This window comes from Lissotriton helveticus, chromosome 3_1 (assembly GCF_964261635.1).
Source record: "Lissotriton helveticus chromosome 3_1, aLisHel1.1, whole genome shotgun sequence".
Lineage (NCBI taxonomy): Eukaryota > Metazoa > Chordata > Amphibia > Caudata > Salamandridae > Lissotriton > Lissotriton helveticus.
In genome coordinates, this window is record NC_136061.1 from 998,515,739 (window position 1) to 998,540,928 (window position 25,190).

The 25,190-nt window shown below is 46.5% G+C and overlaps 1 protein-coding gene across 2 annotated transcripts in view; it reads right to left on the reverse strand.

Moving 5' to 3' along the window:
* OSBPL6 (oxysterol binding protein like 6) overlaps positions 1-25,190 on the reverse strand; it is a 755,438-nt gene that overhangs the window by 173,417 nt on the left and 556,831 nt on the right. For both annotated transcript variants that reach the window (XM_078681507.1, XM_078681506.1), the window contains 2 exons: positions 17,921-18,008; positions 6,451-6,704 (listed from right to left, as the gene is read on the reverse strand). In XM_078681507.1, coding sequence (XP_078537633.1) covers positions 6,451-6,704; positions 17,921-18,008 — 342 coding nt within the window. The remainder of the gene's footprint in view (positions 1-6,450; positions 6,705-17,920; positions 18,009-25,190) is intronic.

A 25,190-nucleotide genomic window follows, 5' to 3' on the forward strand; every position in this document is an offset into this window, starting at 1 on the left:
CACAAGCTCATCTCCACTACTAAAGAGCTAATCAAATTACAAATTAGGATATCACTACTATTGTTAATACTTCTACCACTGACGCAATTAACACTTAAATCATGGATCACATCAGTGACAATAACTTCTGCTATCAGGAGTTATATATTAAATACAATCACTAAAAAAGTGCCTGCATTATAAGCAGCTGTTGTACCATCACAAATTTATAGCCGAAAGAGTGTTAATAACAATCCCATGTTTCCGCAAAAAAAGGATGACAACTTATATCGAAGCCAAGCTTTGATACAGCGTAAATGCAAGCCAATGCATTCCGAGGCTCAAGCACACCATCGCACCGATACAGTTGTTAGTACGTGAAATTAGGTGCAGCGAGTAATCAATAGAAACAATGGGAGTAAATACATTTTCAGCAGGATGTGGAAATAATTCAGGGGAAGAGGAGCACAAACATGAACCAGTAAGGTATTCTAGTACTTAGGAGAATTAAGGAATGAGTGAAAACTGGACTGGGCAAAACAAGATCAGAAGAGGTACAAAATGAAACTAAGAAACATAAAAGAGACAGCAAACAGGTATCAATCAATCACGTTGTATGTGTATAGCATGGCTAATCTCCCCCGGAGGTGTCCAGGTGCTGTGCTTCAGGTATAAGTAAAAGAGCAAGGTCTAGAGTCCCTTCCTGAAGTGGGTCAGCGAGGGTAAGGTGTGGAGGTGAAAGGGGTGGACATTCCAGGCTTTGGCAGCAAGGTGGGAGAAAGAGCATCCTCCGGAGTGGCAGCAGCAGATACGTGGTGTTTGTGAAGGGGTGAGGTGTGAGGAGCAGAGATTCCTGGTTGATCAGTGGAAGTGCAGGCAGTGGTCTTTGGTTGTGGAGGGCTTTGTAGAGGCTTGAAAATGCATCTTTTCTGGATGGGGAGCCTGTGGAGGTCCTTCAGGTGATGGGTGAAGTGTGTTCTTTGGCAGGTTGAGGATCAGTCTGGCTGCAGCATTCTGGATTGTCTGGAGTATTTGCATGAGTTTTGGGGTGGTGCCTGCATAGAGTTCATTGCCGTAGTCTAGTCGGCTGGTGATGAAGGCCTGTGTCACAGTATTTCTGATACTGATGGGGAGCCATCTGAAGACTTTGTGGAGCAGGGGGATAGTGTAGAAGCAGGCTGAGGATATGGCGTTGACCTAACGTTGCATGGAGAGTTTGCTGTCCAGGATGATGCTGAGGTTACGGGCATGGTCTTTTGGTGTGGGGTTTGATCCGAACTCCGCCAACCACCAGGATTTGTTCCAGAGGGTGCTGTGTTTGCAGCAGATCAGGACTTTCATTTTGTCCTTGTTGAGTTTCAGGCATTTTTCTTTCATCCATGCCACAACGTTCTTCATTCACAATTGTGGAAGTTGGTCTTAGTGGAGGTGAGGTCCGCTGAGAGTGAGAGGACGAACTGTGTATCGTCAGCGTAGGAAATTATCTTGATGTCACTTGATCTGACAATGTGTGCAAAGGTGTAATGTTGATGTTGAAAAGAGTCGGACTGAGAGATGAGCCTTGGGGCACGCCACAGATGGTGTGATTGGGTTGTGTGGTGAAGGGAAGAAGGCAGGCTTTCTGGGTGTGTCCCGTCAGAAAGGATGCTATCCATCTGAGTGCATCGTCTGTGATTCCAATCTGGCATAGTTGATTGAGGAGTATGTGGTGAGAGACACTGTCAAAAGCTGCAGAGAGGTCCAGGAGGATAAGAGCAGCTGATTCTCCTCTTTTGCGGTGATCGTTGCTGCGGTTGGCTCTGAAGCCTGATTAGGACGGGTCCAGCAAGTTGTTCCTCTCCAGGTGTTCGCTGAGTTGGAGGCTGATGACCTTCTCCACGACTTCGGCAGGGAACTGTAGCAGGAAGATGGGGCGCTAGTTCTGGAGCTCACTGGGGTCTGATGAAGTTTTTTGAGGAGGGGCCTAACATCTGCATGTTTCCATGCCCCAGTAAAGGTGGCTGTGGTTATGGAGGTGTTAAGGATGGTGGTGGGCTGGTGGCTGATGGCATCTCTTCTGAGGTTGAAGAGTCAATGGAGGCATGGGTCAGTGGGTGCTCCTGAGTGGATGGAGTTCATAAGAGTGGTAGTGATCGGTGTGCTGGGTTGTTCCCATACAGTGAGCAGGTAGCTAATAGTTGTGGTCGATGAGTTGCTGAAAAGGCCGGAGGGTTGAGGATTAAAGTTTCTATAAATGGTTGCTATCTTATTGTAGAAGTGGTTGGTGAGGACGTCGCAGAGTTCCTGTGAGGAGGGGCTTGAGATTTCCGTGGCTGGTGAGCATGTGAACTCTCTGACAATGGTAAAGAGTTCCTTGGTTTGGTTTGCGCTGGTCTCGATTTATTGGGCCAGGACCTCTTTTTTTTGTGGCTTTGAGCAGGCGGTGGTAGTTATTGAGGACAGATTTGTAGGTGGCTCAATCGGTGTGGTTCCTGCTGGTGCAATATCTTCTTTGCAGTTGTTTGCACCTGCTCTTCAAAGTGGTGAGTCCTTGCGTATACCAGCTGGCTCTCTTGGTGGGTATTTGCATTTTGGCTGGATTGGTGGGAACGACTTGAGTTGTGGCGCTGGTGATCCCGTTCGTGAAGTTCTCTACTCTCTGGTCCAGGTTGGTGGTGATGTTGGGCTGTGTGGTGCGGAGGGGGTCACTCCATGGTTGATGAGTGACCTTGGTCCAGCTGTGGTAGGGGGCGATGTGTTGGCCAGGGGCGGTGCGAAGAGATTCTGTAGTGTAGTTCCTATACTCCCAATAGGCTCTGCGCATTGGAATAATATACACTATAGATTTGACATAGGACTGAGGTCAGTATGTCTCTATCGAGTATATTAAACTTAATTGTGTGTGCCAGCTAACTCAGAGGTCACTAGAAACTTTCTTGAATAAACAAGAAGGGATTAGTCTCTGACAACCGCATAAACATGACAACTTTGTTTCCCCTAGAAGCGGAACAATATCTTCAGAGTTGTGGAAACAATAGATAACTATTTCACTCAGTCAATCGTGCATGCTTCGTTTCTACAGAGTTGCATAGAAATAGAGAGACGGGCGTTTCAATAAAATGGTTTATTGAACAGTCTTATTTCTCATGCAAGAGATATGAACTGCTACAATCGTTAGACAGAATGCAAAGTATAATGCGTACAGCGTAAACAGTAATATAACATAATACTGTAATAGCATTGTCTGTTGCTATGACATATATAAAAATACATACATAAATAACAAAGGCTAAAATACTCAACTGGTGCTTCTAAAATACGCCTACCCCAGTGTACCTAACCTAGGTCTAATACGAGGGAAGAAGTAGGTGTTGTCTTAGCTATAGTTTAGTTTTGCAAAAAATTGCCAAAGTTTTCTCTAAGTTCTAATCAGCTCCATACCTTAGAATGAGGTTGGTATCTCTTTTTCGGGACTCGATTTCCCAACATCCCGCAAGGGAAGTCAGAAGCACTGGAGCTGGATTTCTCGACAGGAGGATAACAGCTTCTGGTCAGTGCGTCAGCTGGAGAGTTGGCTTCCTTCGGGACTTGCTGTGGCGAGCTGCGTCGTGCAAGTAGGTAGTCGAACTGCACCGAACCACACCGTGCTTTGCCATAGCAAGTGAAGGTATATTTATACCTTGAAGGTGTTTAGGAATGCCAGTATTGGCGTAAAAGTTGGGCATATGAACGTCATGAATGAACCTCTAAGGAATAGATGTTCCTGCATAATAATGAGTTTCTTGGAGAAATCAATATTCAAGCAAGGGAAAGTCCCTAACGGCCTAAGAGTCTGGTTTTCCAAGAACTCGTTGTGACGTAGATGAACGGATGTAAGTAGCCATGCCTGTATTTGGGTAGCATGGGCTATGCCTAAATAAGGACTGGATTTCTATGCTTATATAAGGGCAAGGTGAAATGTACCCATATAAGGGCATGAATCGGGAAATGCATACAGAATTTAAATCGACATACAACAGTTCAGTGAGGGTGAAGCGTACGATGGACTGGTCCGACCAGGCAAGTTCCGAGTGTGCCTTTATCTGATTCTGTTGTTGGGAGTGAAGATGGGGTCCAGTGTGTGTCCTTTGTGTGTGGGGTCAGTGACCGCCTGCTCCAGTCTGATGTTGTTCAATTTTTCCAAGAGGTTGGTGGAGTTGGTGTAGGTGGAGTCGTTCTGGTGTAAATTGAGGTCTCCCATGAAGATGTAGTGTTCCGATTCGACAGAGAGTAGGGTGATTAATTTATCAATGGCACGGCAGAAGCTGGTTTGTGGTCCTGGTGGCTTGTATGCCATCGTACCTTTGATGGTGGTTTTGGTGTCAGGGCAGAGCTGGAAGTTCATGTGTTCCATAATCGGTTGGTTTCTTCGTCAGGGATGGTGCAGGTGATTGATTCCTTGAGTACAATGGCGATGCCACTTCCCTGTCTGTTGCTGCATAGTTTCTTTTTGTAGCGGCTAGGAGCTGCTGTGTCGATGTCTGGGGCCAATGTGGGGGTGAGCCAGGTCCTAGTAATGAAGATCACGCTGGGAGGGGGGTTGGAGATGGTGTCCAAGACTTCGGGGCATGACTGCAGAGCGAACTGGCAATGATCAGGAGGCAGCTGAGCTACTCTGGAGGGGGAGGGGGGCCGGCATCCATTACTGGTGTGATGCTGGAGTGTTGGTTGGTGCTGGGGTGAAGGTGAACTGATGGTGGACGCAGGTGAAAGGTCCCGCTGTGAAGCATGGTGATGCGAGGCAGCAGTTGTTATTGCGCCTAGGGTCCAGACCGGTATGCGAACAAACGTATAATACAAGAGACACATGTGTAGGGACTACATTGCTAACATATGTAAATTTAAATGTAAATGTAAACGTATTTGTAAAGCGCACTGATACCCCGGCAAGCAGTGTGTCCTGGCGCTGTACTCATACCGCTAGGGAACCCATCCTGGCTTTTCCCCGTGAAATGTCCACTCCTGGGCATACCCGGGGTGCAACCAGGCATCCCCAGCGCTGTAGGGGGCCATTGTGGAGGTTAAGCAAGCTATTGCCCAGAGTTGCAGCGTGGGACTCATGCTCAGAGTAGGCACCGAGGCGAGAAATCAGGTCCGAGGAATTATGAGCCCAAGATCCGCCAAATCAGCCGAGATCAACCGAGGCGGGATTTGAACCCTGGTCCCGGCCAGACCTCTGTACCAGGGACTGCCGCTCTAAGCAGTGAGCCACACTCCTCCACTAATATTCAAAGGTAATACTGAGAAACCCTAGTTAGAGACAGCGAACGAATGTTAAATAGTGGGCAATTTAAAGAGTAGAGTAGCGAAATATGACATTTGAAGAAAAACTGAGGGAGGGCAATGGACAGAGTGGAAAAAAGAGTAATAATCATAACGGCATGCAATCCAAAAACTTAAGGCATGGTATCTGGAAAGTTCATTAAAGGACAAATGTTAAGGGTGTTTTGTAAAGGATTCTTGGAATGCGATAAAAGTCAGTATTCTGCCATCAGGTACTACTCCCAATGTCTCTGTGGAGTCCTCCATTCAGCCCTGTGTTCTAATGATCTCTCTGTAACAGTGCAAACACGGCTTCACTTTTCACTCCCAGCTTACCTAATTGATGCACTCTGGTCCTTGTAGACCTTTCCTTCATCAGACTTTGAAAAACGAGGAAGAGACCGGCCTTTTCTGTGTTTGTGGCCCTTACAGAGTTACTGGCACATACATATATACATACACGCTTTCTTCTGTTTCTGCTCTGATCCTTACTTTGCAGCACTTTCTGCCTTTCTCTAGTTCTTGTACAAATGTACTTTCTGTTCCCCAGTAGCCCTTGGGTGCACTGAGGTACAGGAGTCATACACTGAAGGATCTTGGTGAGGCCAAAGACACTACTTATAGCTGATATGTGGATCTGATAGGGACTTATTTCAAGAACATCAACGTGGTTTGGCCCCATATACATTGAGATGTGACGTTTGACATAGTCTTCTGTTAGAAACCTCAATGAATTAGGTGAATACCAATGAAGAACTCTGCATCCTCATCAATAAGGCACAGGAACAGGAACCAAAACTGGGGTGCTTGGCAGCACAATATGTTGGCCAGTGTTACCACTTTCTGTGCAGGCAGAGCCGAGAATGGAGTCACATGGCATTCAATGACAAGACAGCTACTGCTAGAAGAAAATGTTCCCAGATCCAGTCTGGCACCTGGGTATATTCATAACGTGAGGAATGTGCAGACAGAAGTATTCATCAAAATCAGGAAACCAAAATGTGCACATTTACACCTATCCCTTTACTAAAGGCATATATTAATGTGCTCTAAATTTTCCTGATAGTGTATAGTTACTCTTAACTAACACACTTGTACATTATGTTATGTATGCGCAGCGTACTGGGGAAATGACCAATTATCGAAAACCATGCATTTAACAAATCAAAGACTCTTCCAGCATTACTGTACCATGCGTTCGTAAGGGTCTTCGGTCTCAGAAGCCTTGTCTAATAATTCGCTATATTCCATTTCTTCACAGAGATGCTGCAGAGTGTTGAGAGGCTCATTCAACTCGACTGGCATCGAGACTTTAGACAAATCTTTACCAATGTTATTTCTCAAAATATTCCATAAATTGATATTGCTGCTGTCTGGAGAAGGAGCAGGGAGATGGGTTCGTCTTCCATTCCGGAATTCTACTGCAGAGAGTTCACCATTTATAACTTTAAGGAGGAAAAAAAAGAACAAACTTGGTCACAAAACAGCTTAAACTTTATATGACAAAATCCACATTTAAGCAAAATCAAATGAAGAAAGAGAATAGGGTGATGGTTTGGAGAGATTCCGCCCTAATGCCTTTAGTGAGGTGCTTAAATAACGATGTGGTGGACGGCCAGGCATATTGATCATGGTCCCCCTTGTCGATAAATATCACCAGAAAGGTTTTGGTACATGGAAACACCTTCATTTATGCAACAGGCAGTTTGTGTACTTAGTCAGAGGATTGAGCTTGTTAAGAATAGAGTCAATCCCTTGGTAATCTTGGCAAATCTTCTCTAACAATGGCAGGCCTATGTAAGACTTTCATTATTAAAAACAAAAAAACAAAGCCAACCAAAAAATGAAAATAAAGCAAATGGGGCTTGACAATACCAACCCACTCAGCAGGACATACGTTCAACGCCATCTTCTCTGCAAGCAAAAACATCTCTGTCAGCCACACCTCCAAGCCATCTGGTTCTCCCCCACCCTCCAAGAGTCTAGGCGCACCTGTAGATGGCTCGTGAAAAGATGGAGGAACGGTAAAATCATGGCAGATCACACAGTCTTCAAATCTGTCATCACCGCACACCACCACCTCATCAAAACAACAAAGAAAGCAGCCATCCAGGAACACATCAACGCCAACGCACACAACCGTGGTCAACGAATTTGCCAAACCCAGCACAGAGACAGCAGACATTCCCTCCTCTCAAGACCTCTGCAACAACCTCACCACCTTCTTCCACTGCAAGATCAATGTGACCTACGACAGCTTTGCAACCCAAGACCCACCCACTACAACCACACCTAGTGGATCCAGACACCAGCAGACCTTGCCCAACTGGACCACCCTCACCTCTGACAACACCCTAAGGATCATGAAGAGCATCCACTCTGGAGCCGCCTCGACACCTGCCATCACCACATCTTCAACAGAGCCAGCACCTCCATCCCACCCGAACTCTGCCACACCATCAACTGCTCCATCGAGTCCGCCACCTTCCCTGAAGACTGGAAGCACACAGAGATAAAACCCTTGCTGAAGAAACCCTCTGGGACCTGACAATCCTCAAGAATTACAGACCCATCTCTCTGCTCCCCTTCCCAGCTAAAGTAATTGAGAAAGTCATCAATGCCCAACTCTCTGAGTTCAGTGAAACAAACCACATCCAGGACCTCTCCCAATTGGGGAACAGAAGCAACCACAGCACCGGGACTGCTCTCCTCGCTGCTACAAACAACATCCGCACCTTCCTCAACCAAGGCGAAACTGCTGCCCTCATCCTCCTGGACCTCTCAGCTGCCTTCGACACTGTCATCCACCAAACCCTCTGTGCAAGACTCCACGACGCCAGCATCCACGACAAAGCCCTAGAATGAATCTGCTCCTTCCTCACTAGCTGAACATTGAGTCAAACTTCCACCGCTCAACTCAGAACCCACAAAGATCAGTTGCGGAGTGCCACAGGAATCCTCCCTGATCCCCACCCTCTTCAACATCTACAAGACCCCACTTGCAGCCATTGTCTGAAGTCACAGACTCAACATAGTCTCCTATGCTGATGACATCCAGCTGATTATCTCCTTCACAGACGAACCCACAGCCACCAAGAGCAACTTCCACAACGGGATGAAGGCCGTTGGCATCTGGATGAAGGACAGTTGCCTCAAGCTTAACTCAGACAAGTGAAGTCCTCATCCTGGGCTCCACGCCTTCCGCCTGGGATGACTCCTGGTGGCCCACAGGGCTCAGAAAGACCCCCCTCAACACAAATAGATCATGTACGAAACCTCTGCATCATCCTGGACTCCTTACTCTCAAAGAACCGCCAAATTAGGGCAGTGTTGTCCTCCTGCTTCCACACACTCAACCTGTTTTATAAATTTTCAGGTGGATCCCTACCGAGTCCAGTAAAATGGTCACCCACGCGCACGTTAGCTGCAGACTTGACTGCAGCAACACACTCTTTGCCAGTACTAACCAGAAACTCCAAAAGAAACTGCAGAACATCCAGAACACCTCCGCCAGACTCATCCTGAACATTCCATGCCACAGTCACCGGCCATCTCAGAGACCTGCACAGTCTACTTATCAACAAAATAATCACATTCAAGCTCCTCAAGCACACCTGCAAAGCCCTCCAAAATGCCAGACCTGCATACCTCAACCACCACCTCTCCTTCTACAATCCCATCAGACATCTCAGCTTTGCCCAACGGGGTCCGCAAGACTACGGCTGAAGGAATATCCTCCTCTTACCTCGCTGCAAAGATCTGGAAATCCCTCCCTCTGCAACTCAGGCAATCACAATCGCTGCTGCGATTCAGGAAGGACCTCAAGGCCTGGTTCTTTCACTGAACCGCAGATCCACCTCCCCGAACACTCCCCCCCCTCCCCTGACTCAGCGCCTTGAGCCCCTCATGGGTGAGTAGTTGCGCTTTATAAGAACATGGATTGATTGACTGTACTGCTTCAAATACATGAAGCTCTGTTAAAAAATCAGAGTTAGGTTTTCATTCACATTTTGTTCACATTTTCACTGGCTGATATTTTAAAAGCATAGCGTTTTTCAAATCTGCTGAAGTTCTGTTCACTGCTTATTTTCAATCAAGGCTTGTGTACATTTAAATAATGAAAACTTATCTACGGCTGCAAAAACCAAGGTTCTGCTATTGAATCTGTTGCTTTTAAGGAAGCGAATGAACACTATGCATTTCAAGCTCAATTTACCGGTTGAATAACATGTAACCTAAAAGAGATGTCTTCATTTTCGAACAACCAAGTTCACATTTGCAGGTTAAGGTCTTTGGTCAATTGCAGGTCGCACAACAAGAAGTACTTTTTGTGAGTGTGCTGCACTTCAAGAATGCCAAAATCCCACGTTGTGACTGCGAACATGAGCGAAAAGCACAGTCAAATACAGACGTCAGATTCTTCCTGCTTAAAAGGATCACAACTAGTGAGCATTAAAATTTCCATCACAAACTCAAAGGTGTGTGGAAAACTTTACTTGGTTCTAAGTTCATCTCCATGGAAGAAAATCCAGACAGAACCCATGGAATTACTAGTCAGGGTATGATTGCTCACACATTGCTGTTTGCAGCCTATCACGAGTGGAGGGTAAAACAAGATTATCTGGCTGCGCCTGTAGAAGGCCACTACCCACGAATAAGGTGGTATTTAAAGCTGCAGCACCTAATCAGAGATGTTCTAATTGATGATGATGGCTGTGCTGGTGAAAGTGCTATTGTTAATGACGCCAAGCTAGGAGTGAATTGGGCTAAGCCTTAAAGACTAAGGGGCAGATTTATGAGGCCCTTGCGCCACGTTTATGCCGCTGTTGCGTCACGCAAGGCGGCGTAAACGTGGCGCATCCCTACGAACGATTTACAACGTGACGCATCTAGGCAGATGCATCACGTTGTAAAGCCCTGCGCCGCTTGTGGGCGTTCCGGCGCAGGGGGGGCGTTCCGGGGCAGGTGCGCCTCGCAAAAGTGGCTGAGTGAAATCTATGAGATTTCACTCAGTCACTTTCAGGCCAATGCTGCGTCAAAAGCCTGCGCCTGCTTGAAGCAGGCGTAGGTTTTGACGCGGCATTGTTAAGATAGGCACCCCCGAGCCTTGCTGGAGCTGCGTCGCGCTTGCGACGCAACTCCAGCAATGCGCCACCTTTACGGCACAGATGCATCACGCATCTGTGCCGTTTTTGCCCCATGGTGCGCTGCATCATAAATGCGGCGCACCATGGGTGGCGGAGCAGTGGCGCACTGTGGCGCATGTTAACTGGCGCATCCCTGGGGATGCGCCAGTTAACATAAATCTGCCCCTAAAGAAATGGGCATAATAAGGTTGGCCCGCACGAATTATAGGCTTAAGCAACATATAGCTAAAAGGGATTGGGAAGAGGGCATGTGGCAGGATCTTAAAGTGGCGTGTAATGCAAAGAATCCTAAACTTTTCTGGGATATTTTTAAATGGGACTGGGGAGGGCACCGCGAGAGCCCCCAAAAAAACGTCGACCGAAATTTATGGGTTGATTATTTTAAGCCCCAATTTGCCAACAGGGCGATTGGCATCAGTGTGGGAGCATTTGATCACACTTTTTATAAGGAGGCTGTCTTTACTCTGGGAGAAGTGGACAGGGCATTGGACCTAGTCACTGAGGGACCTGCTACCGGCATGGATTGTGTTCCCGCAGATCTATTCTTAAACAATAGAGGGCGATGGCGGTTTTATATTTTATATGTGGCGAACGCCATAGCCCAAGGGATGGAAGTCCCTAAATCATGGAAAGGGGCAGAAATTGTGCCAGTGTACAAAAAAGGGGACAAGGCATTAGCGGGAAATTATAGGCCAATAAGTCTGATCGACTGTATACTAAAGATCATGGGGCGGCTGGTTCTAGGTAGAATCCAGACCTGGATGGATGATGATAATATCTTGAGTCACCTCCAGGCTGGATTTCGCCCAAAAACAAGTACCATAGACCAGGTTTTCCGGTTTATTATATTATATTGGCTCACCGTAGTCCTGGAAAAAGGTACCCTGCATGCTGTCTTTGTCGACTTAAGGGCGGCTTTTGACTTGGTCCCATGCAATATATTGTGGAAAGTCCTTGCGGGGTTGGGGATGGCACCTGAACTGCTGAGTTTGATCGTCCGCTTGCATGAGGGTACGTTCGCTCGGGTTCGGTGGGGTTGCCAGGGAGAGGTTACGGAGCCGTTCCCGGTGGAGCAGGGAGTGAGGCAAGGTTGTGTCATGGCGCCGACCTTGGTCTCGCTCTTTGTGAATGGGGTTGCGGCCTTCCTCTCCCTGGTCCCTACCGATGCCCCTGCGATGTCTGGAGAGCGGGTCCCGATCCTCATGTTTGCGGACGACACCCTCATCATTTCAAAAACACCAAGGGGACTACAGCTCGCACTGAAACGATTCGAAGACTTTTGCCTAGATATGGGTTTAGAAATAAACACGGCAAAAACCAAGTTTATGGTCCTTACTGGCCGTAAAACTCATGGGTCTGCCAGACCTTTTAGAGGGTCGATATATATGAATGGTTCCCCGCTGGAGAGGGTAGATGCCTTCACATATCTGGGGGTTACCCTCCAGGGAGATCTGGGGTGGTCTAGCCAATTAGATATCGTAGTGCTAAAACACCGCCAGCAGGCAGGCAGGCATTCTTTTAAAAAATTTTACCTCTTCGATAACAAAGCCCATCAGCCCACTTTTGGAAGTATACGGGATGAAGGTGTTAAGTTCGGCACTTTATGGTGCTGAACATTGGGGATTCGAGGATTTAAGAAAGCTGACGCTGGGGAGGAGCCAAGTTCGCGTCCGCGATGGCTGCATTTTAGCTCGGCTCCGTTCGCTTTCCTTCCTGGAACGTCTATCCTGTGTCTTATCCTGCCCCGGGAAGTATTCTTTGGTAGACTATGGAACTAAGACATTTCGCTGGCACTTACCGTCTGATCCGTCTGTTCCTAGGTGCCGCGGATCCTGAGCTGCGCCCTTGTTCGCTTCGGGGCTTCCGGAGTGGGCGGGCCTGAAACTCCTCGGTGGCCCGGGCGGGGCGGAGCGCTGCAGCCGGCCCTTGGTGGAGGTGTGGGCTCGGTCGGAGAGGCCGATGTGCAATTAGACCGGTGACGGCTCTCCGGGCCTGGACCGGCGATCCTGCGGCCTGGTGTTGAGGCACTGCCTTCCATGGACGGAGGTTGACCGTGTATGTGGCTCGTCTCCCCTTTGTTCTCCTGTCCGGCCATCTTGAGTCCCTCCGCCCGGACTCGGAGAACGGAGCCGGTGGCGTGTGGGAGCCGGCGACCCTCCTTATCCTAGTGGCCCGCCTTCCTGCCCTGGGGGTGCCACTGCTTGTGGTCGGCTGTATCCTGTGTGACCCCCCCTTGTGGCCGGACGGGGGTCGGAGATTGCCGCGGCCCCGCCGGGCTTTCAAGATGGCGGCCGGCTCCCTGTCTCTCAGCCTGGCCGAGACTGGCGACGCTGGTCCGCCGCATGGCTCGTTTGCTGAATACCGTAAAGGTGAGCCTACGCTTGGCGACATTCTCGCCGCCTTGCGCTCCTGGAGTGCTTCCGTGACCGCACCTATCGCTGGACTGGATGATGATCATTTTGCCGGGCCTGCTGGGCCCCCCCCGATGTGTGCGGCTTCATCGCTGCTGTGTGCTGCTGGGACTTTCCTGGAGGTCGTGGACCCGGCGGCTGCCGCTTGTTTGGGTATACGGATACCCGCTGCTCTCAATCATCATGTGATTTCCCCTGTGCTGGGGGTCCGCCGCCGGGTCCCGTCCGGACCGGTCTCGTTGGATCTCCCATTCCTTTTTTTGCCTCGAATGGCCGAACGAAGATCCTGTAGTTGCTCCGCCGAAACGGCTTTCCTCCTATTGACGGCGGAACTGTGCCTGCATTACCTGTGGTGGTTACCGTCTTTTCCTGTTCATCTGGGTCGAAATCGATATGACTTGTGTGGATTGATGATTGGACTCCCTGCTATTCGCCTCTGGTTCCTCATGATCTGGTTCCTGGTGCGTTGCATACCTACGGCTTTGGATAGACGAGGACAGGGTTGAGATGAACTTGCCTCGGTGGACTATTATTTTGCGGTATGGTCGGATGATCCGTTTGTGACTGTATGACTATGTTCGATTCTCCTTCATGTTCCTGGAGCTTATCCTCGTAATTACTATCTTCCCGTGGGCACTGAGTGTGTTCGGACGGGGGGGTGGGAGCTGATGGTTTTGATTATGTGGCTCCTCTCCCGTCGTTGTCTCCCTATTTCCCCTTCTTCTTTTTGTCTTTGTGGTTCTTTCTTTCCTTTTAACTCTTCTATATTTCGGGTTTCTAGTTAGGGCGACAGGCACGCTGCTGGGGGGTAGGCCATAGCCTTCTGCAGGGGTGCAGGGTGGGGTGTGCGGGGTGGGGGAGGGGTCTGTCATTTTGTTTTTTCCCCCTCTTTTCCTTTTTTGGTTCTATGGCTCTTATGTATTCTCTTTTTTCGGGACGCGGTGTCTGTATGTGGACCCCCTGGGGTGTTTTTGCTAGCATGGGCCCTCTGGTCTCCCTGCCGTCACGGTTTACTACGCATCTATTACTCCTGTTACCACTGGTTCCCTGTGCCGGTCTATTTTTGAGTGCTTTGTTAGCCATGGGGCGCATGCTGTGATGCCGCGTTCTTTCTTCCCCCCTTTTTCCCGATGTCCTTTTCCTTTTTCCCTTCCCCCCTTTTTTTTTTTTTTTCTCTTCCCTCCCCTGGGTTGTTGTAGCAGAGGGCTCTTGTTTTGTAAGCCTATTTTCCGTTCTCTGTATCATTGTGTGTTCTCGTAGTGGTGGGTGGGCGCAGGGCAGCGGTTGCAATTGCTTACTAATGTGGGACTCACGTTCTGCCTTTGTTAATATGTGACTGTTCTTTTTGAATTTTCCTGTGTTTTGTATTACTGCTTGCTCGCGGCCCGCCACGGCCCTCTGGACCTTAATGATTGCCATCATTCTGCTATACCCCTTTTTCTATTATAAAATCAACCTTCTCTCATCCTGCTCGTGGTGGTTGCTCTGTGGCTTTTCGCCTTTGATTCCCGTTTGGATTACTGTGGTACCCTGCTGGAGCTTCTGTCCTGATCATTGTGCTTCTATAATTGTGGTGGCCGGCCCGATGGGTTGTAGGCCCGTATTTATGAGCAATTTCTGTACAATAAAGGTTTTCAAAAAAAAAAAAAAAAAGAAAGCTGACGCTGGCAGAAAATGAATTTCTGCGGAAAGCTACAAGCGTTCCCATAAGTACCCCGTTAATACCACTAATGTGGGATCTTGGAAAAAAGACGGTGCAAGATCTTGCCTTTCTACGGCCATTATTGTACTGGCGCCGTTTATGGTCCACTGAAGAATTACGACATTATGCCCAAGGGCTGAGGGAGATAATGATTATGGATTCATGCAAGAAAATTCATTGGCTGAAGGCCATTCGGTCTTTACTTTTCAAAATGGGAATGAGGGAACTCTGGGATGACCCGGAAAACGCCATATTCCCCTCCCAAAAAATTGTAAAAGAAAAGTATTGGGAGATGGTGATTACAGAAGCGAGGACAAAAGGACTCTCCTCGCACTTAACCGGCCGATTCATGGAAATTAAAGCCCGACCAAAGCTGGAATTATATTGGGACACTATCGGGAAACAGCAGGTCCGTAAGCTCTATTTCCAACTGAGAGTAGGTTCCCTTCCAGTAAGGTCTTTTACAGCTAAATGGGCAGGAGAAAATGGTAATGACAGATGTCCTAAGTGTGGGGAGGAACAAGAGTCACTAAGTCACTTCCTCTTCTTCTGTCCTTTGTATTCGGCCCCTAGATCGATGTGGATTAAGCCTATATGTAAATTGTTTGGTATCCATAGACATCAAGAGGCTTTAAGAATCCTATGTACTGACCCGACGCCACTAATTGCTGTTGCTGTGGCTAAATTTTTTAAATGGGCCTGGGTAATTCGTATAAAACAAATAGCGGCAGGCATGTGAATAATAAGCTGTTTTATACTTGTAAATTTTTGGGGGTTGTTTTTATGAGCTTTTTGTGCAATACGCCCCTGGACCAAATGTATATTGATGAGTTGTTTTTAGGATTTATGAAATAATGTAAGAAGATATTCGGCAATAGTCTAACGTAGTTTAATACCTTTTAATATTTATGTATATGTTTTAATGGATTTTTAATCTAAAATTGTGTATTTTCTGTATACTTTTATGACTTAATTGTCGAATAAAGTTTAAGAAGACTGCCTATAAACGCAGTCTCTCAGGTTTAACCTGTGTGAGAGCTATTGTTAATGTTAAAATTAATCTAATCTTGCCCAGCTTCACCATGACCAGTAGCCTCCAGTCCACAGACATAAACCTCTTGCATGAAGGTCCCCCTCTTTCATAAATGAGAAGGGCCTAAACGTGGGGTGCACACTGACAACTGAAGTGGGAAGCAAAGGAGAAAGTAGTCAGCCAAAGCTCACCTTGGCACTGTGTTTAGACCACTTTCTGACGCACTTTTTGACTGCCTGCCTGTAGACAACAGAGACACCAATGTGCACTCTGTGTTAGAAAAGTGTACACACTAAATCATCTTGATGCTCCTGCCCTACTTATACATTTGCCATTCAAAACCACACCTTTATCGTAAGCACTGTTGCAAAAATTCCCTAAGACAAATGGCAGTTCAATTGCTCTCCCACTGGCCTTGAAGTCACCTAAGGAGTTTGCTAAGGTCTCTTTCTGCCACAAAACGTCACCTCTTTCTCACTTTGCACAATTGAGATTGTGATTTCTCCCCATCCGGCCTGCTACATAAAGTTCTTACAGACTAAACTGACTAGTAAATCACTATACCGACTTTTAAATCAGTCTTCCCAAAACTTCACACTCTCTGCCACCATGTTTAACTTTATTCCTGCTAGCCATATAAAGCATGTTCTGTATTTAATTTGATGTCAGTAATAATTTCAGTCTTTACTTTCTGATCTCTGGCAGTGTCTAACAAAATTTAGAAATCCTATCGAGTTACAGCTTCCTCTGGAATATGTGCATGCCTTTCTTTAATTTCAGGTATTTTGAGCATCTTTATTTGCCATTCTTTGAATCTGTTTCCTGTTTATTGAGTTTGGTTTAGTAAGTTTCATGCTACCTCTCATGCTAGGGCATTTTCTTAAGAATATTTCATGTTGTATCAATTTTACTTTTGTTTAGAGCATTCGGTTTCCAGAAACCTCGTTTATCAAATAGTGGTTGACTAGGAATTTGGTTAGGTGTTCTACCTACTGTGTTCAAAGACGTGTTTGTTGTATCTGCGTTATGTTTTATGTTATTTTTTCAAATTAATCACAAGCCTTTTATTGATAGTAGTGAGAAAGTAGAGTTGCCCTTACTTACCGTAATGTTGAATGATATATTTTATTATTGATTAGCAATGTTGTTAGACATTAACCAGCAGAGCACATTAATTCTAGTATATAAGCTAGGCTTCATGTATTTCCACTGCACCATAGCCATCATGTAGAAAACATAGCTTTGTTTTGAGAATTTGCATCACAAAGTGTGACTTCTTGCATTCCTTCTCTTGAAAAGATCCTACCACCTGCTCATTATTTACTTTCTTTTAGTGACGCTATTGATCATGTGCTCTCGCTGCCATTCACTTGTATTGAGAAAATATGGTGCAAAAACTAATTTAGAATGTATGGATTTGAGCATTGTATGCTCCAACTGATTGAAGGCGGAAGCTCCGGTCCATTGAAATAGCAATTGCCCTGCAGTGATTGTGTACATGCTGGCTATTTTTCCATTCAACTTATGTTAGACTTTTTAGGCTGTCTCAAAGTGTTATCTTTTCTTTTACATTTGCAAGGTCTTCCTTATATATGAGTGTCTAATAACACTGACATAAAGGGTACATGTGTTTATGTTGTGTGAAATTCTCTTCGTCCCATGCCCAAATCCCAGTTATAATCTTATGGTGCACAGTTGAGTATACATGTGTGTTTCCACTTGTTCTACATCATTCCTTCCAGATAAAGCGTTTCCTTCTCTCCTAGTGGCTAACTGATACATTCATCGTTCCTACTTGGGGCTACAAAATGGCTACTCCTTCCTGAATGGGGCTCGTGCGCAATGCTGTGCTTCCATATTGACATGTTAAGATTAGTCTGTGAAAGTTACATGCACCGTATTTGGTTAAAACTGTTTACTCATTTTCTTTGTCATCATAAAGAGCAGAAAACGAGATAATGTTTAAGAATTGCATTCCTTTTTTTTACCTTCAATAACATTATAAGAAATTCTGATGGAAAAAACATATGGTTTACTTCCTTCCTACAGTTTTAAGATAAAGTTGAGAAACAAAATTGGCATACTGACTACTAGGCATGGGGTATTGGCTGTAATATTAGATCAACTTTGTGAGACTGTATATGCCTTTGAATTTGACAGCAAGATTACGGTAATAATCTGCAGTAATCGTTCCAAGAATTCCTTTGTTCATTGCACCCCCTTTTAGACTTTCTTCTACATTATTGTTATAATTCACTAAACAAGGTAGCACAGATTTTGAAAGAAAGCCATGAAATATGAAACATGCATGAATTATGACGCTTTTACACGCATGCGTGCTTATGGAGAAAATCTAATTATACTCTACTTTGACAGGAAACATTGTCTGCGCCACAGGTGTTGTCCTCAGAAATATTATCGCTCACATCACTGATGTACGATTCATCATCCGAAGCCTTAAAAAAAAGCAGAAAAATGCAAAGAGTAAACCATGGGGGAAAATGCTAATAGAAAATGATATTTATTCCGAACAGAAATGCATTAATGACAAGTCTTTCCTTCATTTGCCTTTTATTGCATTTTGACAGCAATGCAACAGCAAAGTGACAAGAGAAGAAAAGGTAAGGAAGTAGTCTGGAAATTATGTAGCAATATAGACTTAAGAACTAGCAGAAAGTCTGAGCTAGTTGCAACACAGATAGAACAACTCAATGGAAGAGGACAAAAAGAGTCTGAGGCCTGATGTACAAAGATTCATATCCTCAGTTTGTGAAGTGACCTATGTAGTAATAGGCTGCATCACAGTGAATTACTTAGAATTCAAAGATTGTGGAGTGCAAGAGACAACAGACTGCATCCTTACATTTACTTTCTCAAACTAACCCATTTTGTAAAGCCGAATCAGCCCATTACAAGAGGCCAGGTGCTGCTTTTACAAAATAAAGTTGCCATATTGAGAACACACTTGGGATAGCATGCACTGGTCATCTGGATTTCTGCCTGCTCCCCTGAAGCTGCCCCTCGTGGTTCCCAAAGAGGAAGTTATCCCAAAGGGACAGCTTCCCCTTTGCAAATCAGTTAGGTCTCTGTAACTTTTCAGTGCTTTGCAACCAACCAGTTGGAATCCTTTTCTAGTAGCGTAGACACTTCTCAGCAGGGATTCCAAACGTTTAAGAAAACGTTAGTGATCTCTTGCAGGTTTCATCCCTCCTTCTGATCACAGTGTATACAGCATTAGTGTAAGTCATGTCCAGGAAAAAAATAGTTGTGCTATCCATTTAATTGCAATAACATTGTTCCCTTCAATTGCTCTTAGACCCTAGATAACTTATCTTTTAGTAATATGGATTTAACACTAACATGCACAGACAAAATACAGTTCACCATACAGCATCTCCTGTTTAAGATGCTGTTTCTGCAAGAATTAAGAAAATGTGTTATCACAGTGAAGTAAACACTCCTCTGCTAATACAATGAAAACATTCACTGATACACAGAAAAAGGTACCATAGCACAGCAAGCAGTTCAATGGAATATATTTTCTTAGACAATTATCTATGCCCCTAATGAACATTCTGAATATAAAAAGTTCTTATAATTACATGAGCGTAGTTTCTTCCAAGTGATTACTCAAATGTGTATCATATAGTATACACTGAGCTATCTCATTCCAAAACTTAGACGGCCTTCTTTTTAGGATACAAATCCTTGAGTTTTCGGGGACTGTATGAATTATGGGTCAGATGGTCCCAGAGCAGACAGGGGCACTGGGCTAAAAGTGTAACAACTCATCTCTTTTGATGCTGGTGTCCAGGTGTCCCCATACTGCGAATACCCCACCAAGTACTCCTTTTTAGCATATAAGGCTCATGGTATTGAGGAAAGAAAGTCCAAGGATTACTTAAGTGAGATGATGTGGGATATTGTCTCGGAACTTGGCAACACATGCTAAGGGCCCGATTATGATGAGTGTCGAAAAGCCTCCGACCTCAGGTCGGAGTCTTTCACGTTCATCGGCGGATTCACTTCCGAAATAATTCAAATCAAAGCGGTCGGAATTGAAACTGGCCGGTCACTCAGGCTGGATTCCGACAGGCTCAAGGGGCTAATCGGCCAGTCAGAGAACAGCTTGTGATCCCAATGATAGGCATTTCCACTGTCGGGGTTATGATGCTCTGTTTCCCCCAGGCTTTCCACGCCGTATTTTACGACATGGAAAGCCTGTCAGAAAGCGAGTTTGGGGGCTCCTAGTAGGGCCCCCTTCTCCTTGCAGTCGCAGGTTGGGGGCAGAGGGGCCATCTATGGTGCCCCACTGTTGACCCTTGCATCTTGTGGCAGGCACCTTGAGGAGCCTGCCATGCGGTGTAGGGATGAATACAATCCCCCATTTCTCCATGGGAGCTTGTGCTACAGCCGGTTTACAGCTGTAGCACAAGCGCCCATTGAGAAATGGGAGTATGCAACCGCACCATGTGGGGCAACTCCGACCGACATGGTAATAAGGCCCTGAGTTGTTGTCCTGTCAGTGCTTTTTCATTTTTTTGTATAAAAAGAAAAAAGTACTTTATTAACCATACTACAAAATACTGCACACAAATTTACAAATACGAACACAAATGGCAGGTGGAAATACCATTGGTGACACCCTCTACAAAGGGCATCACAACCAAAAGGTGGAGCACACTAAAGGTGAGGTAATCCCCTAATGGCACCTTAGACTCCCTGCACTGAATTCACCATGACAGTCTGTACACAAGCAAGTCCAGAATCCTATAAACTTACCACCCCCATGAGCCTAACACAAATTGAGGAGTACACTATTTCAACGTAAAGTATACTTGCTTTATCAGGGTGTCACCACAACAATCAAAGACAAAATACAGTGTTCACACAGAGCAAACAAATATTGAAACCCTCTCAAGTGAAACCACCTTTCAAGGACATAAGACAATATATGCAATGATTAACTGTTAACACTGTAACAAAATTTAACATGTGAAAGATTTTTACATTCAACAGAAGTCCAGTGTACGAGTCTTTCTCCAATCTTTAACCTGGCTGCGTAAGACCACAGCACATAAAGACAAAGGCCTATGTATTACAAAGCTTTTAAAGAGATATCCCAGCTCCAGGAGTATTTGAAATACTGAAATGAATAGAACAGGTCAATACAATTTTGGCGTGGCCACTTCTGGGGTGATGTTGTGGGCCCACCTGTGCTCCTAGAAGGCCCCCAAAGCAAACTCATGAAATAAGTATTGTGGCACCACAAGAAAAATATAGACATTTTATGGTCCCTTAGCCTTACGAGGGTATCTTGCAGACTTGGTGACATTTGTGGTACTACATTTTTCGTGGTCACTCACCTTTTTTTATTATTATTCTTTGCACTCTTCAGACACAGGAACATGGACCAGCCACCAGGGCAATGCGTTCTGCTCCAGTGCGCTGGACCCCAACAGAGGAGATTTTGTTTGAATGGCTGCAGCGAGCCTGAGTTACATTAATCCCCCAGAGACCCTTGCCCTCCCCTGGGACTGGTTCCCTGTCTCTAACCACTGATCACAGCTCAACTGTGCTTCGTCTCTGGCAGGCAGTCTAGGGGAGGTCCCACAAGCCTCTCCACAGGTAATTAAGTTTTGCAACAAACAAGGTTGGATTTGCTTCGAGTGTAGCAGCCCAAGGGATTGTTGCTCACACGTGCCCAAGTGAAATAGTGAAATCTCTGGCGCGATGGGAATTTTTTGATGTGTTTTAATCTTTTGGACTTCTGGTGGAATGCTCCAGCCACCAGGAGAAATCAATGACGGACTCCTAGCCTTTAATAATTTGGGGTGTCTTGATTGAGCACTCATATTTAGTTGTCTCTATTTTCGATGAGGGAGTTGGCCACGCCCTCATACCACTTTAGCTCCTGGAAGCCCCAGTTGCAAGGCTCTTTTGCAAATCACATGCACAGCTACCGACTTCCAGCCTTAAGGAGATGCACAGGGCCTTAGACCTGCTCTTCGATCTAGGCTCCTGGTAATCTTCTTGGTCTGGGATCTTTCTCCAGGCTGGATTATACTGAGAGTGGTGAGGCGGGGGAGGGTGTGCGGGCACAATAAATACTAAAATTAAATACATTCACTTACCTCCACGGCGAGACTTCCTCCTCCCTCAGGCGTCTTCCACGAAGCTCCTGATGCAGGAAACTGCACTACCCAATCCTGGCTTTTATAGCATAAAGCAGCGCCAAGATTAGATAGAGCAGGTTCTCCTTGCACTACTAAGAGCACTGGAGGCCTGCACTTTCTCTAAACCAGCTGTCTAAGACAGCTAGGTTAGAGAACTTTAAAATGCGCATGTCTGACTGGTCGTCCCAAGACGGCCATCCAGACAGACCTGTACATTTTAAACCACACAGCTCCCTGCTGCTTCCACTCGGCAGCGCTGGCCATGTCCCATCCTGACACTTTGTTCGAACAGGGCGCTAAATAAAGTTTATTACTGTTTTATTTTTCAGCCCTGGTGAGACGCCCCTCCCCTCAAATGATGGACCCGCCCCGTCTTTCTTCAGCACTTTCCAAGGCCCTTAAGGCTGGTTACACTGCCTGTATGCACATCCCAAGCCTCACATCCCCCTGGCCATTTGCAGGGTGTCAGTGGGTCTAACACAAGGGTCCCCACTCCAGGGGTACCCATCACAGGACCTGTCCACAGAAGTTCAAATGGAACTCTCTCCTCTGAGGTTCCAAGCAAGATGTCCCTCTCCTTTCACCCAGAGGAATTGGGAAACGAAGGCCACAGGCCATGGAGACAAAAGTCCCTAGAAGTACAAGCTTGGAGCCCTCTTCAAGCAGGGATTAATCAGAAGGCTGTTATATTTTCCGTCCTCCTGGAGAGCTCTAGAAGATGGGTGTCTCTGCCGAATCCAAGGATGCCACATCATTTTTCCACTCATGGTTCAGAAATATTCCTAAATGGTGAATTCCTTCCTTCCAAAAACGTCAAAAAGTAGCTCCTGTGTGAGTGGTGGCAGAGGTCTGGTTGCCCCATTTGTCTCTGGGAGTAATGGCATGCACAGGATTGTCAGTATGTGAAGTTAATGAGACCATGCTGGTTCCTACCCCATCGTCTTAATCTCTCAGGAGAACGTTACCTCCTGGGAAATTGCCTATTGTCCGGGGGGGAAATCTACCTCAATTCATCACCTTGATTAATTTACCTGCTAGCCCAGAGGGTACCTGACTTGAACTGCCCAGCAGGGCAGTTCAAACACCAAATCTCGTTAAGGGACGAACCAGGAAAGGCTGCCAAACCTAATGTATAGTATATGAAGTAGTGAACATATGGCCAAATTAATATCATATTTTCACTTTTGACCTTTTTGGAAGGAGGAAAAAAGACACTTTACTTTTTGTCTACTTTGAGCCAATGCAAGTTAATATTTTGGTGCAGCTTTCACCATATTTCTTTTTAGATGTTTCTTTAAGTTATAAGATCTGCACATGCCTTTGCCAATTTACTCTTGGTCCTACTTGTGACAAGTTACATGTGTGCAGATACCGGACTGAGTTAGCCAGCATGTGCATGTGTTCACGTGTACCTGCCATAGTCTCTTACCCCAGTTTAGCAGTAGACCTCCTTATTTCGAAGGTGAGAACTGGCAGTTAGACATCAAAGCAATTTTACAGTGGTTTAAAGAGAATGAACTCAACCGGCGAGACTCAATCCCAGCAGCAGTTCAAAAACAAGCATTTGCAATGCAATAGGTCTTGCATTATAAAAGTTTGAGCTGTTGGCATTGCTAATAAAAATGCAACACTAGCAGCTCAAAGATTCAGTAATGTGAGACGTATGCATTGCAATCGTTTTTTGTTGTTTTTTATAGCACGAACTTGAGTGAAAGGTGTGTATTTATGTTGCATTGAGTACAGTGTAACTATGTGTTGTGTTATTATATGGCACAGAGTGGTATTGTGTGGAGTGTATTTATCTTGCATTAAGTAGAGAGTAATTATGTGACATGCAATTATGTAGTACTGAGTGGTATGTGGAGTGTATTTATGTTGTATTGAATACAGTGTAATTATGTGATGTGTGATTATGTGGTACAGCAAGACCCTTGAAGAAGGTTCTTTCATCCCAAAGAATAGACACCTTCCCCCTTTATTGCTGTAGAGGCATCCCAGCTAACTCGACCAATCAGCGAAGGCCTTCCACACTTCCCTTATTCATAGTAAACTACCATCTATTATTGTTTTACATATCCACCTGGCCGCTGCCAATTGATAGGGTGGGGTGGTGTGGGGTATTTCCAATGTTTGCATATCTCTTGTCTTGCCAGCAATATCAAGTAGAAAAGCAACTCCCTTGATTTATTATCAAGCGTTATATCCAGATCACCATATACCCCGAAAAACACAAGAGTCGCTGACAGTGTTAGCGGTGTCTTCAGGATGATACCTTCCAATAGTGTTCTGTTGGACCTGGCCTCGTGGCATGGTTTCCTCCGATCCTCAGCACCCTGTGCGCACAGCCCTGCACCCCAAGAACCACTGGTCGGACTGTCCCCGATCCGCCAGAGCCTTACACCACACTACCCGCATACCCTGACCCAGTGCTGGGTGACCCGCTCCTGCATCCCTACACGTGGCCACCGAACACCATTATTGCCACACAGACCCACCGGCCGCCATTTTCCCTTTCCGCCGTCCCTGGCTCGGCAACCCTTGGCCGACCCCGGCCCCGGAGAAACGTAGGCGGCAGACGCGCCTGACCTGGCTGGGGGTTAGAGGACCCTCCAAGTACCCCGGACCAAAGACTTCAATGGCACCTCTGGCCTCCTCCCGAGAGACTGGTTTCGCTCACACCTCTAGCCTGCCCCTGGGGGCTGGTTTCGATCACATCTTTGGCCTCCCCGAGAGCTGGCTCCAGACCTTGATGGGCGTCTGGGAATCCCTGGACGCATCTTCTAAAAGCATCAAAGAGCCAGCCGACGGAACACTCGGCTGACCCGCCCCCGGACCACAGGGTCCCCTCCTGAGAGGGTCCGGACATCAAAGGGCCACTGGACTATATGAAGGGCCGCCTCAGAACTAGCGGGCAGTTGTATCCTGGACAAGAAAGCCCTGCTGATCTGATCGCGGATGACCTTGAGGAGAGACCGAACTCTGTACCCCACGAGCCCTGCTGACGCTGTCGCGGCTCACCCTCGAAAAGAAGGAACTAAGATCACGGAGCCCTGCTGACACTGTCGCGGCTCACCCTCGAACCAAAGGAACTAAGATCCCGGAGCCCTGCTGACCTCGTCGCGGCTCATCCTTGGAACTCTAAAGACCTCGCTGAACATCCTGAGCCCTGCTGACGCTGTCGCGGCTCCCCACGAACTAACAGCACCTCTGTGCACTCCGGATCGAGCCCTGCTGACCTCGTCGCGGCTTGAGGAGTACCCTGGTCCGGCTGGACCATCGACGCTACCAACACGCCCTGACTCGAACCGAAGTGAGTAGATCAGTCAGTACCACCTCCAACTCCATATCCCCCGGCTCGAGGATTGAGAGCTGTGCGTAGGGTACGTGACGTACTGGCCCACTACAGAGACTGTCCCGCTTCCCTATTCCTTCCAACCGAGACTTTGCGAACCAGCAAGCTTT